This window comes from Epinephelus lanceolatus, chromosome 11 (assembly GCF_041903045.1).
Source record: "Epinephelus lanceolatus isolate andai-2023 chromosome 11, ASM4190304v1, whole genome shotgun sequence".
Lineage (NCBI taxonomy): Eukaryota > Metazoa > Chordata > Actinopteri > Perciformes > Serranidae > Epinephelus > Epinephelus lanceolatus.
The window spans coordinates 17,764,190-17,779,843 of record NC_135744.1 but is presented as its reverse complement, the minus strand read 5'-3'; the positions used below and the strand labels follow the sequence as shown (position 1 = coordinate 17,779,843).

At 42.1% G+C, this 15,654-nt stretch overlaps 1 protein-coding gene across 2 annotated transcripts in view; it reads left to right on the top strand.

The window, feature by feature from the left end:
* klf5l (Kruppel like factor 5 like) overlaps window positions 1-15,654 on the top strand; it is a 30,772-nt gene that overhangs the window by 781 nt on the left and 14,337 nt on the right. For both annotated transcript variants that reach the window (XM_033649299.2, XM_078172324.1), the window contains exons 2-3: window positions 13,027-13,963; window positions 15,060-15,119. In XM_033649299.2, the coding sequence (XP_033505190.1) occupies window positions 13,027-13,963; window positions 15,060-15,119 (997 nt within the window). The remainder of the gene's footprint in view (window positions 1-13,026; window positions 13,964-15,059; window positions 15,120-15,654) is intronic.

The window sequence follows — 15,654 nt, the reverse complement described above, 5'->3', positions numbered from 1 at the left end:
TCTTAAATAATTTCCATCACTGTTAACATATTTACAGGAAAGCAACAAAATGTGTATTGTAGTTTGTAATTGTTGGGGTTTATTTGCCAACAAACAAGCAATATATATGTATACCTGCTGTGCCGTGCTGATATGAATGTGTTGTTAAATTAATACTTACACTTATTTTTATTATGCGAGGCTACACACACTATGCTTAATCAGAGAGGAGCTGAGGACACACTGTTTGTTTTACTCGAATGATAATGACTGACCCTGCCTGCAGAAGCAATTCAGTCATGGGATTTGATCACATGATGGAGAGAAGCAGGTTGAATTTTAGACAAGTCTACAATATGGCCCCCTCTCCATCCATCCATCAGTCCATCAGTCCATCAACGCATTCCTCCGTAGATCTGTCTGTCCAAGATAATCAGCAAATAGTTGTCACTCTGATGCCAGATATGTGCTTGAACATCTCAGGAAGTGTCACGTTTTGGCGGAGGATTGTGTCCCTAATCAATCGCAGAAAATTAGTGATACAAAAGGACAAACAGCCAACCACCACCTTCTTTGTCAAACACGAACAACAGCGGAGACATGACAGCTGCATTATAGTTATATGTCTGCGAATTGTACATCAGCCCTGCACGGTCACAACAGAGTGCAAACAGAAACCAGAAGCCTTTGTACAGTGATGAGTTTGGCCCTCTGCCAGGTGTTTGGTAAACAGGCGGCAGACCCTGAGACCTGAGGCTAAAAACTGCTCTGCTCCTCTGTGGATCCCACATGGCCAGCAGCGCTGAGCCCCCAGTGGATTGGATGGGTTAAAGATGTTTGTTCGGGCTTTCATTTTGGTTTTTCTATTCCGATGCATGCTTTTTCGTGTGTTCCTCACAAGGCGTCATGCGTTGAGTAGGCCGGGATCACGCTGTTGATTTTTATGCAAACATGGAAGGAAAGCGGTCACGTGCTGGAGCTGTTTTTGAACTGACTTTATTGGCACTGTCAGGTGGACAGGTGCGATTGTAGAAGCTAACCAATGTTATGTCTTGTTTTTCTTTGGATAAATTCACATTATGACATATAATTACGTTGAATAGGATGAATATTTATGCTATTTTAGTTTCAGTTCAAGACAAAACATTTTGTAAGTGCTCAATTATCAAATCAGCAGTTGGTCTCTTAGTACTTCTGTATACAGGTTTTCATCCCGTGTCTTCTGAGTGATGTAAAAAACACTGTGTACCTTCTCTGCCTCGCTTGCAGCAGATAAATGTAGGTCAGAATGACATCGTAAACAGAAGTATTTTATAGCCTAAATGAACTGGTTTGTATGCTTGTTGGATTGCATGAATCAATCGCACTGTAATGCAGCCAAAAAACACTTGAGCATGAGCACAACTGCACGTTTAAGTTGTTAATCATTGATTTGTGCATCATAAGACGAAATGTCTTGTTTGCAGGAGGATCCTCTGATAGTCAGACCTGTTGCTTCAAAAGACACCTTACAAGTTTATATTTTTAACATGAAAACATGTCTTACATCCTCTCTACAACAACATGGGTTATGTCACTTTTGTTGTTTGCTCTGAAGTTTTGCTCAAAACAAAATGGCTAACATTCAACTGCTTTTTCTCACGTTTCTCATCGCTGTAACACGCTGTGCTTGATCTTATGCAAAATATGACTTTGTCAGGAACAAAGAAGTCAGGTTAAGTAAAATAGTTGCCCCCGCAGGCAAATGAAAGCAGCCGCAGTGAGAGGGTTTACCTTATGTGCTCTTGAGCCGCTGCAAACGTGAGTGAAGACGGTTTATTAAAGGCATTCCTCACAGATCACTGAGGTGGCTCTCTTTCATTTTCTCTTACCCCCCATTCATCCCCTCTCTTCTCCTGTCTCAGACACAGGGTGTCCGACTCAAACAAAGCACAACAGAGAGTTCTGGGTTTAAAAAAAAAAGTGTCTGTTTCTTGTCTTTACGCTCTCTTTTTTAACCCTCTGAGACATGTCTTTGTGTCATTGTGTTGCTGTTTTAAAAAGCGCTTAACTAAGCCGGTGTCGTGACAGCAGTATGTTGCCCGACCTGTCTGAGCAGGGCCCACATCTCCATAGGCCGCCTCGAGGCAATGGGGAGGATGATAAAGGGCCGACCTCATGAGAAAGTCACAGCAGCAGTGAAAGGCTCATGAGGCTCCCGTCACATGCAGGTCTTTGGTTCGCTCAAGTGTTGTTGTCTTCACGGTTCTTATCGGGGAAGGAAAATATTTTGCTACAGAGAATTCGTCAAAAACCTGTCTGTTAATGAACTCACTGATCTTTAGGTCTTGAGCTCTTCCATAAGAGCAGAGTGGTTTTCTTTTAAACCTGCATCTATTGATCTTTTGGCCTCTTGGGTGCAGGGCAACAAGCTGTAAAGTCATCTTATAAAGTCCGTTTTTCAAAGGTCTATGAACGTAGCACAGGCATAACACTTCAGAGCTTTGTTTTCTTCCTCAGCAGTTTGTTGAGTTTGAGTTGCGTGGTGGCGAGTTTTGTGCTTGGATAGATCAGGGCTGATCAAATCAAATTTCATTGGAGGAGCAGCTCCTGCACAGTGAAAGCAAAATTTTTAGAGCCAGCCCTGGACCATGAGGTGCACCGTTTTCATGGGAACACAGCTGTTTTCCTCTGAAGTAGGTTGGCAAAATGATGGACAACGCTAAAAGGAAAGTTCTATTTCTATATGTATTATTGGCCGGTTAAGTTTCACTTCCACTATGCGGAGTGTGGCGCTCTGAATAACCGAATGGTATATATATTAATGAACGGCCCAGCTCCAAAACTACAAAATCAACATGTGCCTGCTAATGCTGACATTGTGGCGCACCACCATAGATGTATGAATGTGTGGGGAACCATGCGGCTACATGTGGTCACTGGAAAGGAGGTTGCTGAGAGCTGAGAAAGTGAACAGAACATTAAAGCAGCACGCTGCAAAACCAAAACAATCGGCTGAAAGACGCTACAATATCCTTAAAACTGAGGGAAACTTCAGAGTCAGTTGATAATACTTTGTGTGTTCATCACTATGAGCAACCCCTTTTACATTACACATAGTCCTTTGACCCATTATTGATATAAAGATATCAGTGCAGCTTTGAAACAAGATTTGCAGATGCTGCTCTTGCAAAACTTCTCGAGAAACTTCCTTTTGTCGCTTGAGGTATTTGGACTTTTTTTTTTCCTTTTACAGTAGCCCATTTAGGACATTTCTGGTCACAGGCCATTGATCTGGAAAACTATTCTGCAACAAGTGTTTTCACTGGATTTGTGTTTGTTATGTAGCGCAGCAAGCCAACCGTACAGCCCCTTTTTATTGAACGCAGGGGCATTAAACCATGCTGATACTAAATCTGCCTGCTGAGTTTGGAATGTAAAATTTAAAGAGGTCGACTGGGATCCAGTCTTTGTTATGCTTAGTCTGTGATGTTTCTGCAAATCACCTGACTGGATTTGATTGAATTGGATTTAATATCTTCATCAGTGGCCATACAGTGGAGGGACATGTTGTTGTTGTTTAGCATTGTACGGAACAGGGCTGTAGCTTTTATTTCCATTATCAAGCAATCTGTTAATCAGTTTTGCAATTATTTGTGTGAGTTATTTAGTCTATTGAATATCAGAAAACAGTGAAAAGGTCCAAAATTCAAAGATATCCAATGTCCTGTGTTACAGAACAGTGACAAACTACAAGTCTGTCTCTTGGAGAAGTTAAACCACAGAAAATTTGACCTTTTTTCCCCCTTTTTGCAGCCAAAGTCTGAAGTCTGACGGCTCATCAAAACATTGTGGAAGCTGAATTTGTTTTGTGTCCATCTCTTGGAGGTTTATCCCTCTACTTTCCTTTCAAACAGTACATGTTTCATTTTGGAATTAATCTGCTCTTGTAACTCGGCAGTAATGGCAGAATAAGTAACTAATATGAAACCTATTTCCAGATTCTTTTGTCGTTAAATCACCAATGGGTTTCCTGTTAGACTGAGCACAGACAGAGGCAGTTACAGAGTAACTTCATGGCGTGCAGTTCAATTGTGTGCTACCAGTCACGCCTAATGATTCCTGAAGATCAATACTCAGATATGGTTTAAACTTGGTTTTCAAGATGTTCTTTCCATGCTGGGATTGTGCTGGCACCTCACCTTGTTTGATTTCATGCTTCTGATGTCATTCTGAAACTCTTCCTCATGTTTTCCCATCATGTCAGCCCTCCATTAGTGATTAGTGACTTGTGGTACATTTGCTTGTTTTTTCTTGTCCTCGTTGGTGACGGGCCTTTTTCATGCTGCTGAAGGCTGAAATGGTTTTGGTTTGACTAAAGATTTGACTTCCAGGACAACACACGCAGCTGCTTTGCATCCGAGCATCTGCTGACAACGAGTCTCAGCTCGCAGAGTCCCAACCTAATGGGTGATGTGAGCAAACATGATTAATTTGTTTTTTACGTTCTTGAGTCAAACATTTGGGAAGACTTCAGCTTATTTTGGACTTTATGTCTTTACTTATCCAACATTGGGTTTGAGGTAAAAGGAGAGTCCAAGCTTTTAATTTAGGGACCTGTGTTGGGCTCTCTTCCTGTTGGTGTAATTAACTTGATATCATGAAACAAAACAGACTATTGTTTTAATCTCTTCTGCAAATTCATCAATAGATAAAACAGTTAACACAAATGTACTCATTTTACCTTCAATTTTGTGGTGCAGATTGCCTCACATCCCTCCATGTGAATATCTCTAGTTGGAAAAAAAGGCTTTTGTGCACGTTATTTTTTTGTTTTTAGCTTTTGCTGAGAGGTTTTATTGAGCTGCTATGAACCTGCATCATATAGGCAACAACTGGCATAGCTGCAGACCCATGAATCAGTCTGATCCTCCCGCAGAGTGACAGTTCACCAGCAGACTGAAAAACCAAGCTTTAGGAGTTTTATCATTTGACTCATGCTGTTCGGATTGTTTGGTCTGCTGATGTCATCCGTACCCATCATGCCCAGCCATGTGTCTGCGGGCGGCCTGTGTTCTCTGGTACAGACAGTCCTGTTCTGATATTTCCTAATGCCTGTGGTCTACAAACTCATCCACTGAAGCTGCAAAATCTCTTAAATGACTACCACTGTTTACCGTTCAGTGTGTCTGGAAAAACAATGAGAATTGCTCTGGTGAATTAAAGCAAAAGGTGAAATCATTTTGTGGTGAGTGGAGGAATCTTCTAGTATCTTTAAACATGTCGTTACACACAGGATGTGGATGTACCCACACCGTACCATCGAACAAATGTCTTTATTCCCATTTCTTCAGGCAGTTTGAACTCCGTAGAATGTAAACTGATGGTTTTATACATATATTTTTATGCACACATCAACCCTTCCTGCGAACTAAATCTGAGAAGGACCCTTTCTTTTTTTGTGGGACAATATAGAACAAAGGGTGACAAGAAATAAGAGACAGAAATAGGACGACACGTGAGAGAGGTTATTGTTTGGATGAAGCATCAACCTGAATATTAGGATGTTGCAACTCAGTTCCAAAGGATCTTTCCCCACAAAAAAAATATGTGTACACAGTGATTCATTGTATTTTTTTGGTGTTTTAAGGGTTGCTGGTTCAAATACAGCCCACGGCAAATAACAGAACTAAAACTAACATGCTCCATAAAGCAATCAACACAACAAACATTGAACACCAGCAAAGTTTTCTGAGTAATTTATCCCCGCTGTCGGCTAACTCAGGTATTTAAGAAAGTCAGATTCCTGTAAACTATAAAAACACCTATAAAACTATTCCCATACATCAATTATATACAGTACATGCACATAAATGGAGATTTACAATATGTTGGGTTGCCATATTTATCTTAATTTATGGGCATTTGTGTGTAAATCATTTAAAATTACATATTGTATCATCATACATACAGTACACTTAATCCAAAATCCACTGACAAAGTGGATTTTGACCACCCAGCAGTTAACTCTTGTCCTCACTCATCACTGTCCTGTGAAGCCAAAGCAAGCCTCCGTATCTCTCCCTCCATCAGCAGGGCCATGAAACATCACCACAGTCTCAAAGGTTTTGTTTTTGCTCTGATGACCCTGTCATGATTTCTGCTCTGTTGACTCACAGCGAGCAGACCGGGGGCCCCGACGCTATCAGTTTTTTTTTTTTATTTTTTATGGAGATCCAAAGGCGAACAGCCACCATTTCTCCACATTCCTACGAGCCATAAAAGCAAACCTGGTGTGCAGATGCAGCTAGTTGTATAGCAGTTAGCAGGGGGACGGGGTCTGATGAAGATAGCCGTATTTGTATCTTGGAGGCTTTTGGGTCAGAGGAAGCAGAGTGAGGTCAAAGGGCTGCTGTGGTTGTTTGTTTTTTATTGTATTTTTCTTCGGCATGATGATGACTGCTTCAGTATGAAGCTGGCATATGTCGTAGATGAAAAAGGTTTTGGAAATTAGGATGGCTGTCCGTTAAGACAGAGGAGTAAGTTTGAAAGGCACCCCAGTCGCCTGAAGAAAATGTTGTACGTTTCTGCAAACTACAGATACGTTGCATTTGTATGTTTCATACACATCATATCAGTGTTTCTGAAGTGAAGCTGCAGACCACTGTAGACCAACAAACAACAATCCGGTTGTTTTTTAGCGAGGGTCATCTCTGCGTTTTCAGCTGAGATCGTGCCACGAAAAGCAGTTGTTTTTTACAGAGACATCACCACATTTTCAGCCAAGATAGTGCCACTGATACTGGATGTTTTAAGCTAAAACATGGTCTTTCCCTAACTATAACGTAGTGTTTTTGTGACTAAACCTAACCACATGTTAACCACAGCATTGTTGAAATTTAAAGTTTCAACTTATCCGCTACAATGCCAACATTTATTCTGGCCATTGCTTTGTAAAAGGAGTGCAGGCAGATCATAACACCTCATTCTTCACTGAATCTCCCAACACAATTTCAGCATGATGGATATTTGTGACATTATTAAGTGATCAAGTGCAGATATGTATAGATCATCCAGCCATTCACTCAGTGTCCTGATCGGTTAGAAAGCTGACATTGGTGAATGAGTGGCTTTGATGTTTTACGGCTTGGGCATGCCTGTTTAACCTTTGTGAATAATTGCCTTAGTAATGGCATCGCTGTCAACATCATGTCTGCTTTTATTTATTTAAAATCCATCCTGTTGTGTGCGAATAAAGTGCAGACTTTTCAAAATCATATCAGCTGCACTCAACAATAATCTAACTTTGTCAGCAAAAGCAGACAAGATGTTCACTGTGGTGGATTCCTGTCTCACGCTAGCTTCGAGTCTCTGCAGGCTGATTCTCATACTGAATGGAAACTAGTAGCTGCTGGGATTATGAGGGGGAAAACACTGCTATGATTGTCAAATAGATAGCTCTGTAATGTACATTCTCTTTGTAGTAAATATGGCTAAAGCATCGAGATCCTTTAAGGATGGATGACCATATTGGCTGGAAGTGTGGAAACTCCCACTCCATCCCATAAACCTGAACTGAACTGATAAGAGACTGTTATCAGGCAGAAGGATTCATAACGGAGCAGTTGTACATGTTCTCTAATTATTAACTCAGTCTTGGCCTGAAGACATTCAACTCATTTACCACATAAAATCATACAAAGACATTTTGAAATGTAGTTCATCAACTAGCTTTGAGGTCGCCGGGCCTCTTGTGTAATGTGTCAAGGATTGTTAACAATACTAACAAGGCTCTTTTAAGAACACTTGGAAGACGGTCGCCTCAGATAAACACAGACACGCCTGCTTTTTGAAAATGGCAGGGTTTTCGTTTAGCTGTTAGAATATTGTATAAAAGTACGACTCTTTGAATTTTACAGTATTGAGATAGTGGAGTCATATTGTTCTTTAAGGGCTGACCAAAGATTTTATTTTCTCCCTCTGAGAAGGGAGGAAGAGGAGGCACTTCTTTTGGGCTCATTTTACATGATTTATGATTTTTAAAGGTTGTCTCATTTTTAGGTTTTTTTTTTTTTTTTTTTTTTAAATCCAGGGGAGGATTTACTTTAAAGTGTTAGACAGTCCACCTTTTTTGCACTTCTTTTATTTTGAGATAAGATACTAGTTTATCTCATAGCCATCCACAAATTGAGCTAAGCCAGGCTAACCTAAGCCTTCAGCATATCTTTGCACTGCATGCAGACACATAAATAAAGGCATTCTTGTTTTTTTTTTAGGTTTAAACTTCAAAATAACTTCAGTATTTAAACTTTCGGTGCAAAATTGTACCTGGCTCTGTGTTACAGAAACTGCATCAGCATCCTGCCTTGATCCCAACAGCCTTTCTCTAAAAGCTAAACAGGGAACTGCCAGTAGTGGAAAAACGATGCAAGCAAATCAGGGAGCAGAGCTTGACAGCAAGAGGGATCAACAGCAGGCCAGCAGGGGAAGTGACCAAGGGCACCCAAGGGTTACAGCTGCCAGCAGCCCCCGCAGCACAGGGCCTGTTTGTGTCCCGGCCCGAGAGGCACACAGGAGCCCTCAGAGGGACGGAAACAGAGAGGCTGTATTTGTTGTCTTTTTTTTCCCCTCAGTAAATACCCAAGACTTTAATTTCACCCAGCGCTCAGATTGCACTGATGACAAGGTGGTGTGAGTTCACCGGCGACGAACGATGGGCATCTATTAGCCACCGTGAGCACCAGTGATTAAACACACACACACGCATACTCAGACACTTACACAGAAACACATTTTTTCTGTTTGTACTGAGCTTTGAAAAAAAAACAAATGTGCAGCTTACCATTTGAAAAAGATGAGTTGCATTGTTTTAAACACTTTCAACTGATATTATATCTGCTTAAAACCAGCTGAATGTGCATTAATACTGAACTAAAGCTCTAAAAAGCCTGAAATTATGGAGCCAGTGATGAAAACAGAAACATTTCAAGATCACATTTAACACAACATATCCTTCACATTACAAATATGTTTATACAGTATTTACACACACATGCACACACAAAGAACTGACCCCTCCAGCTGCCCAAAAAACAATAACCCTCTAAAGTTTGTGTATGAAAATATATCAGCAGATTATTAGGGGCTGTGGGGTGTGTGTTTGTGTGTTGATGGCGCTGGCACTTGAAGCAGCGTTGCACAATACGAGTGTTGAAACAGGTCTTCTCTGCTGCTTTGTGCCTCCTGTTCAGCTGTTTGGACACGACCTCGAGCACATCAGCACCTCGTTAGGTCATTTGTCCCAGTTCATTCGATCCAGTCCAGGACTGCACTGTACACTCTGGGTTATGGTTTCTGTAGGGCAGCGATACTAAACTTACATCCCATGGGCCAGATCCAGCCCACATAACGGTAACATGTGGCCTGCTGACCATTTTATTAATCACAATGAAAATAAATAGCTTCATAATGGGATTTTTTTTGTACTTTGAATGTAAGTAAGGTGCCAGAATGCATAAAAAGGATCCCCCAAACCCTTCCTGTTTTTTTTCATGGTTGTTTAAAAAATCAATCAGTGTATAAAAAAAAGTAAAGAGTAAGAATTATTTTGAACATGCGTTTGGTTACACAACTGAGAGAAATGAGAACTGTTGTTACATCTGTGCAGCAGCAAAATGTACAGCATGTTTCTATGAATTCAGAAATGTGCAGATTTCCCATCAGGTGTGTGTGAGCTGTTTCCTGATCAACCGTCGCTTTGAATCCATTCTGTTGTCCTCATCGGGTTAGCTGCCCTCATTCTTGCATCATATCAGTTTCATAATTAGCTGCTCAGTCATTTTCTCCCTCTTTCTCTCGTGGTCTTTTGTTCTCTTTCACTTCCTTCTATTTTGTTTTGCTCTCTTTCCTCCCTCCCTTCATCCTTTTTTCAGAACCATGTATCTGTTGTCACTGCGATGATCAGATTTGTCTGGCAGGTCTATTTTTACCTGACTATGTTTACGTTTCGCCACATCTTTCTCATGCCTTCAGCCTTTGTTTTGGTTTGGCTGATTGCTTTGTTTCTCATCATATTCTTCACGCATCGAACCACTTCCATCGGCCACACCCATGGAAGGAACTCTCTGTTTGTGTGCCCGTGTGTAGTTGATTGTGTGTCGGTATATTGGCGTGCATCTGCGCATGCATGCCTTCATTTGTGTAGGTTTGTGCTCGCAGACATACATTTGCTTTTTTGCATTTGTGTGGCACATGTTCCTCGGTGTGGTGGTCGGTCTCTGCAGCACAGATTCTTTACGAAACGGCTAATGCACCTCTAAAAGAGTGAGTCTCTGCTTCATAGACTCTGAATGACACACACACACACACACACACACACACACACACACACACACACACACACGAGTTAATCAGGATTAAGATCAGATAATGCCCTCTGCTTAAACAGGGAGAAAAATACCTGCAATTTATTTTCTTAGACAATCCTCCACCTGTCTGGTCTTGTCGCTTAAAAAACCTCTCTCTCTCTATTTCAACAAATCCGCAGTTTCTTCACCTTTATCATCTGTTACGCAAGTAGATCGGATCAGATTTGATTGACTGTTGCGTCGCCCTTATAACATAAAAAAACAAAACAGCAACACCTGTCATCAGGTTTTCATTCTTATATTGTTCAGTTTTGTTCGGTGTTTGAAAATACCTGACATCACTGTTTTCCCCACAAGATCTCATCTACTTCAAACCTGAGCACATATGAAAACATGAATGTACAGATGTTTTGTGAGAAGTCAGCAGTTTGTCAGATAATAGTCTGATTATGTAGGATTTCATCATTTAGAGTGAATAGACAATTAATGAAATAGGTTTTATAGCTTTGCATGAAGTTGCACATTTAAGAGGTGAATTCTTGCTGCTACCGGCAATTTTAACTCACTTTGTGATTTGTGTGAGTTGGTTTATTTAATTTGACTGTTTTCTAGGGAACAGACTCTCTGCATGTTATATGTCTGTGGTATCACCTCTCAGCGAAAAACAGTCACTTAAGAAAGAAAAACACCACTCTTATGTTGGAAAAGATATAGAATGGACTGTGGTGGTGGTGCATCTATTTCAGACATCTGTCTCAAATGTTAATGCATTTTCAGACAGGTAGTCAGCGACCAAATGTGGCTGTCAGGTGCACATGACTGCTAGTTTTACCAATATTTGCAGTTATCACTAGGTTTTACTGGGCTAATTTTGAGGTGGAGAGGAGTGGAGGAGGGTTCCTGCTTCAAACCAGCGTGGGTTTTCTCTGGTTTTTCTCTCTCCAGCTTCTTCCCACAGTCCAAAGACATGCAGGTTAATTGGTGACTCTAAATTGTCCATAGGGTTGCCAGCAAGCTGCGAGCCTTTAGACACATGGAGCCGGATTGGCGAGTTGATCCGAGGTGCCCAATTTAGTTGATGACGCCGCATGTGCGAGCCACTGGCGGTGGATAAACAGGAAACAGCTGATAGCAGGAATTAGCGAGCAGCTAGTAGCAAGAGGGAAACCTGCCAGACACTGTAAAGATGAGCAACTCCTTGTCCTCGCAACCGAAGAGGCCATTAACCGGCAAATGACGGGAATGGTGCGGAACGGCCCGACTTACGAGAGAATCACAGAAGGACTGATCAGCCGCAGCTTCCCTCCCACGTCACTGTTTACGTCACGCGCTGAGCTACACGTTTTGTTACTTGCTCACGCCCCCCATTGCCCCGAAAAAGGTGTATTCTGTATGAACAAAAGTAGGTAGGCAGCATTTTGCCGCACTCCCCGATTTTGAGTTTATACTGCCAATGCTGAAAGAAGACTGATTGGGCTTTCCTGCAAATTTGCACAATTCCTATTTAAAAAGGGCTCATGTATCAGCCCTGTGATAGTCTGGTGACCTGTCCAGTTCTCTCCTTTTTCCCTTTTCTTTACCTGAAGTGCACTGCATCATACTGATCTTTGTATTTCTTGTGGCTTGATTGCGTCTTCCCATCTTTATCCCAGATGAAATGGAAATGTAAAACACATCACTTCCCTAAGAAACAACTGTTGTACAATGAGATCTTAAATCAGCAAAGTGAAAAGCTTTTAGTGTCTAGGTTTTGTTTTTATATCAGCTGCGAGACCCACCTAATGATTAGCACATGAATAAAGCAACAACCAATAAATATTCACTATTTGCTTTTATGAATCTATGACAGTTTGCAGATTTTAATTCCAACCAAACAGTTACTTATCACTGATTAATTCGTTTCCCAGCATGCAGCAGGTGCTAACTAGTGAAACATGTTGCAGCCCTGAATGTAAAAGGAGTAACATACATCTGGATAGGTGGAATCCCTCTAGCTGTCGGTCTCTCATCCTGGTTTTGACTGTTAGTCAGGGCAGTGAGCTCCACTGGGGAACAGGAATGTGAGGTATGAAGGAGGGGAGGATGATGAAGGGATGAAGGAGGTGGTCTTGGTACCCACTTCTCTAAAACCTTTCTTTAATCCTAAAACAGCTTTCACTCTCTTTTAATTACTCTGCTGTCTCTCACCTCAATGCATATATATACAGTACACACATCTGTATGTATTTTGGCTTCATTCTATTAACTGTGGATTGGGTGGAACTGAGCCATTTCACAGTCACCTTATCACCATCTGCAGCCAATTAATCTCACAAAATAATTACAGCAGTTAAACAAATACTCTGTCCATGTCGATGTTAAACAAATATTGTGCCAAACAGTAGCTGCAGCTGCTGTTGTGGATGTTTCCACAGTGTCCTATAGCTGATACTTTGGTTAAATGCTTTAGTGGAAATTAAACCCCAAACCCTGGGAGTGACGATGCAGCATTTTAGAAGATGATAGAAGAAGTTGTTGTGTTTGCATGGCAGTGTGCTCAACTCTGACTGACACCAGGTTCATACTCTTATGTAAGGCTCAGTAAGACATTTGGGAAATCACTTAGTGAGGATCAGGCTCTACAAAATAACTAGTTAAACTTGTGGTAAATTGCAGTTTCATTACACATGTTTTACTCTTCCTCTCCTTTGTTTCTTTTCAGACTCGACTAGAGTTGGACAAATACCTCCCCCAGGTCAACAGTCCTCTCTTGAGCAACCTGATTGACACCGTTGACAAGAAATACAGACGAGACAGCGCCTCTGTCGTTGACGAGTACTTCTCTGAGGACAAAACTGGCACCCCTTACAGCCTCAACATCAACGTCATCCTTCCCAGCACCACTCATCTCCGCACAGGCCTCTACCGGGCCAACACCAAGACTCTCACGCCACAGCAGATCAAGATAGAGCCCGGGCTCGAAGTGCCCTGCTCCATCCCCAACACCACCACCCAGGCCCTGCCAGACTTCACCTCTGTGTTCACCATGCCGCCTGTAGTCAACAATGTTTTCATCAAACCAGACATGAGCTCTGGAGGAGTGGTGACTGCGCCTGTAGGGTCGCAGCAGCAGCAGCAGCCAAATTTGGACACAGAGCTTCACATCGGCCCCCCGGCCCCCCAGCCACAGGTCTACCACATGCCCATCACCAGCGCTGCTGACCTCACCATGACTCTGACCCAAACCAGCCCGTCTGCACACGCCTCCACGAGTGGCAGGACCATGCTGAACCTCGGCAATGTTGCGTTACCAACAAGCAACAGCAACTACATGATGGTAGAGCATCAGCTACCGCAGCATCACAGTTACTACCAGGCCTCTCCGGCCAACTCATCCCAGCACACAGCACCCCACAGCCTGCCACCCTCACCCCCAAACTCTCAGCCAGGGAGCCCAGACGTTCAGGCGGAGCTGCTCAGCTTAGCGCCCCAACTTCCGCCTCCATACCAGCAGCGTCTGGGAGGGATAAAGCTGACAGGGTTGTCTCCGCATGCTTTGCTCATGACACACGGCCAGGGTGTCCTGACAGGTCCCAAATACAACAGGCGGAACAACCCAGAGCTGGAGAAGAGGAGGATCCACTTCTGCGACTACCCAGGTCTGTTTTATTTGCATTTTACTTTTAAATTTGAAACATGTTTGTCTTAATTTTACAATGACTTTTCATAAAGTGAGGAAATAATTCTCCACTGGCGACAGGAAACATCTTTTCTTTGTCGTTTGTGTTCTTTGATTTTAGTGACAATGTCTTGAACATAAACAGATTATTCTACAAGCTAAAAGACAGTGTCATGGAAATAATCTGACTGTTTGTTACCTCTCACAGGGTAACTACCAGTGCTGTCTGAAAAGCAAACTAAAACACACAATTCACTGTCATTATCAGGCTTTTTGGTGCAATTTCCTTCTTTCTGTTGACTTTTCTGGAGCTTTCCTGCTACATGATACATGCCGGTCATGCACTCTGCTTCTGTACTGTGCTCTACATCCAATATTGCAGTGAGCAGAACATATACCACTGATCACATGCAGAGCGTCTTTGGGATCATACAAACCAGCATGCCATCCAATATCTGCCCATACACACAAAGTAAACATTGAAGCGCCACTACCATGCCTCCATTTTTAACACGAGACACACACACAATGAGAAGCTTAAGCCCTGCATGGATTCCTGGGATTTATTAACCGTTTGCGACAAAAATAACTAATGAAAACAAAACAAGTTTCAACAAAACCACTCCAACAAGTTGGTTCAAATTGCTTTCTACCAATGTCACTGTTGTGTAAATAAACTCAAAGCAAAAGCACAAATGCAAATCTGTCAGTAATACACCACCTCTCTTTTACGTGTCGCACAGATTCCAGGTTGCCGGCATATTTGATTACAAACTGCAAAAACATTGCTCTCAATTAGTCATTCTCAGCCTTCAAGACTTTGATTAATTGGGAGTGTATGAGACTAGTTGTTTGGAATGGTCCACTTGGTTTCCCTTACAAAAGATCCTGGTTGGCGAGTGTGTGTTTGTCTGCTGGTATGTCATTCTCACTGGGTCACAGGTGAAAAACAAAGTCAAGAAATGGCACATTTTCTCTGTGGATAACAGCTTTATGGCCAATGTAAACTTTGCACCAGGTGAGCACTTCTCCGCTGTCAGCCTGGCTCATGATCTTTGTCTTTGATTTCTTTACAGGCTGCACCAAAGTTTACACAAAGAGCTCTCATCTCAAGGCACACCAAAGGACGCACACAGGTAAGAAAACACTTCTCTGGGTTCAACTTGAAATAGATGCTGCATTGGTGTTTCATTGCCCTGACATATAATTGCACATCACTGTCCACTATCAGAAATGAAATCAGTCAATGCCAATCAGTTAAGGGAACTTTGCAGATTTTCAACCAGGTCTATGTCACGGCGTTGTGTTGTGTGTGCAGATGAATGGCGCCAGGCTTCCCCCTGTGCCGCAAGCACCGGGTTGCCCCCCATACTGTGAGCAAAAGCTGCTGGGTGACAGGAAATGCATCATCAATGACACATTTCACACCACCGTAATGCATTTTGCACACACTGCTGTGAAACAGACCTGGTCGAAAATCAGCAAAGTTTCCCTTTAATGCGAGCGTGACTTCAGCACTCTGAGTGAATCAACGCAATGTTCCATTTACCAACAAAGAATAACTTCAGGTCTGCAGTTGCATCAGGTGGCTGGATTTTCTGATAAGATATTAAGTCACTAACCAATGGCTACCTGATTGAAAATAGTAAGAAATATAACTTTGTATTGTGT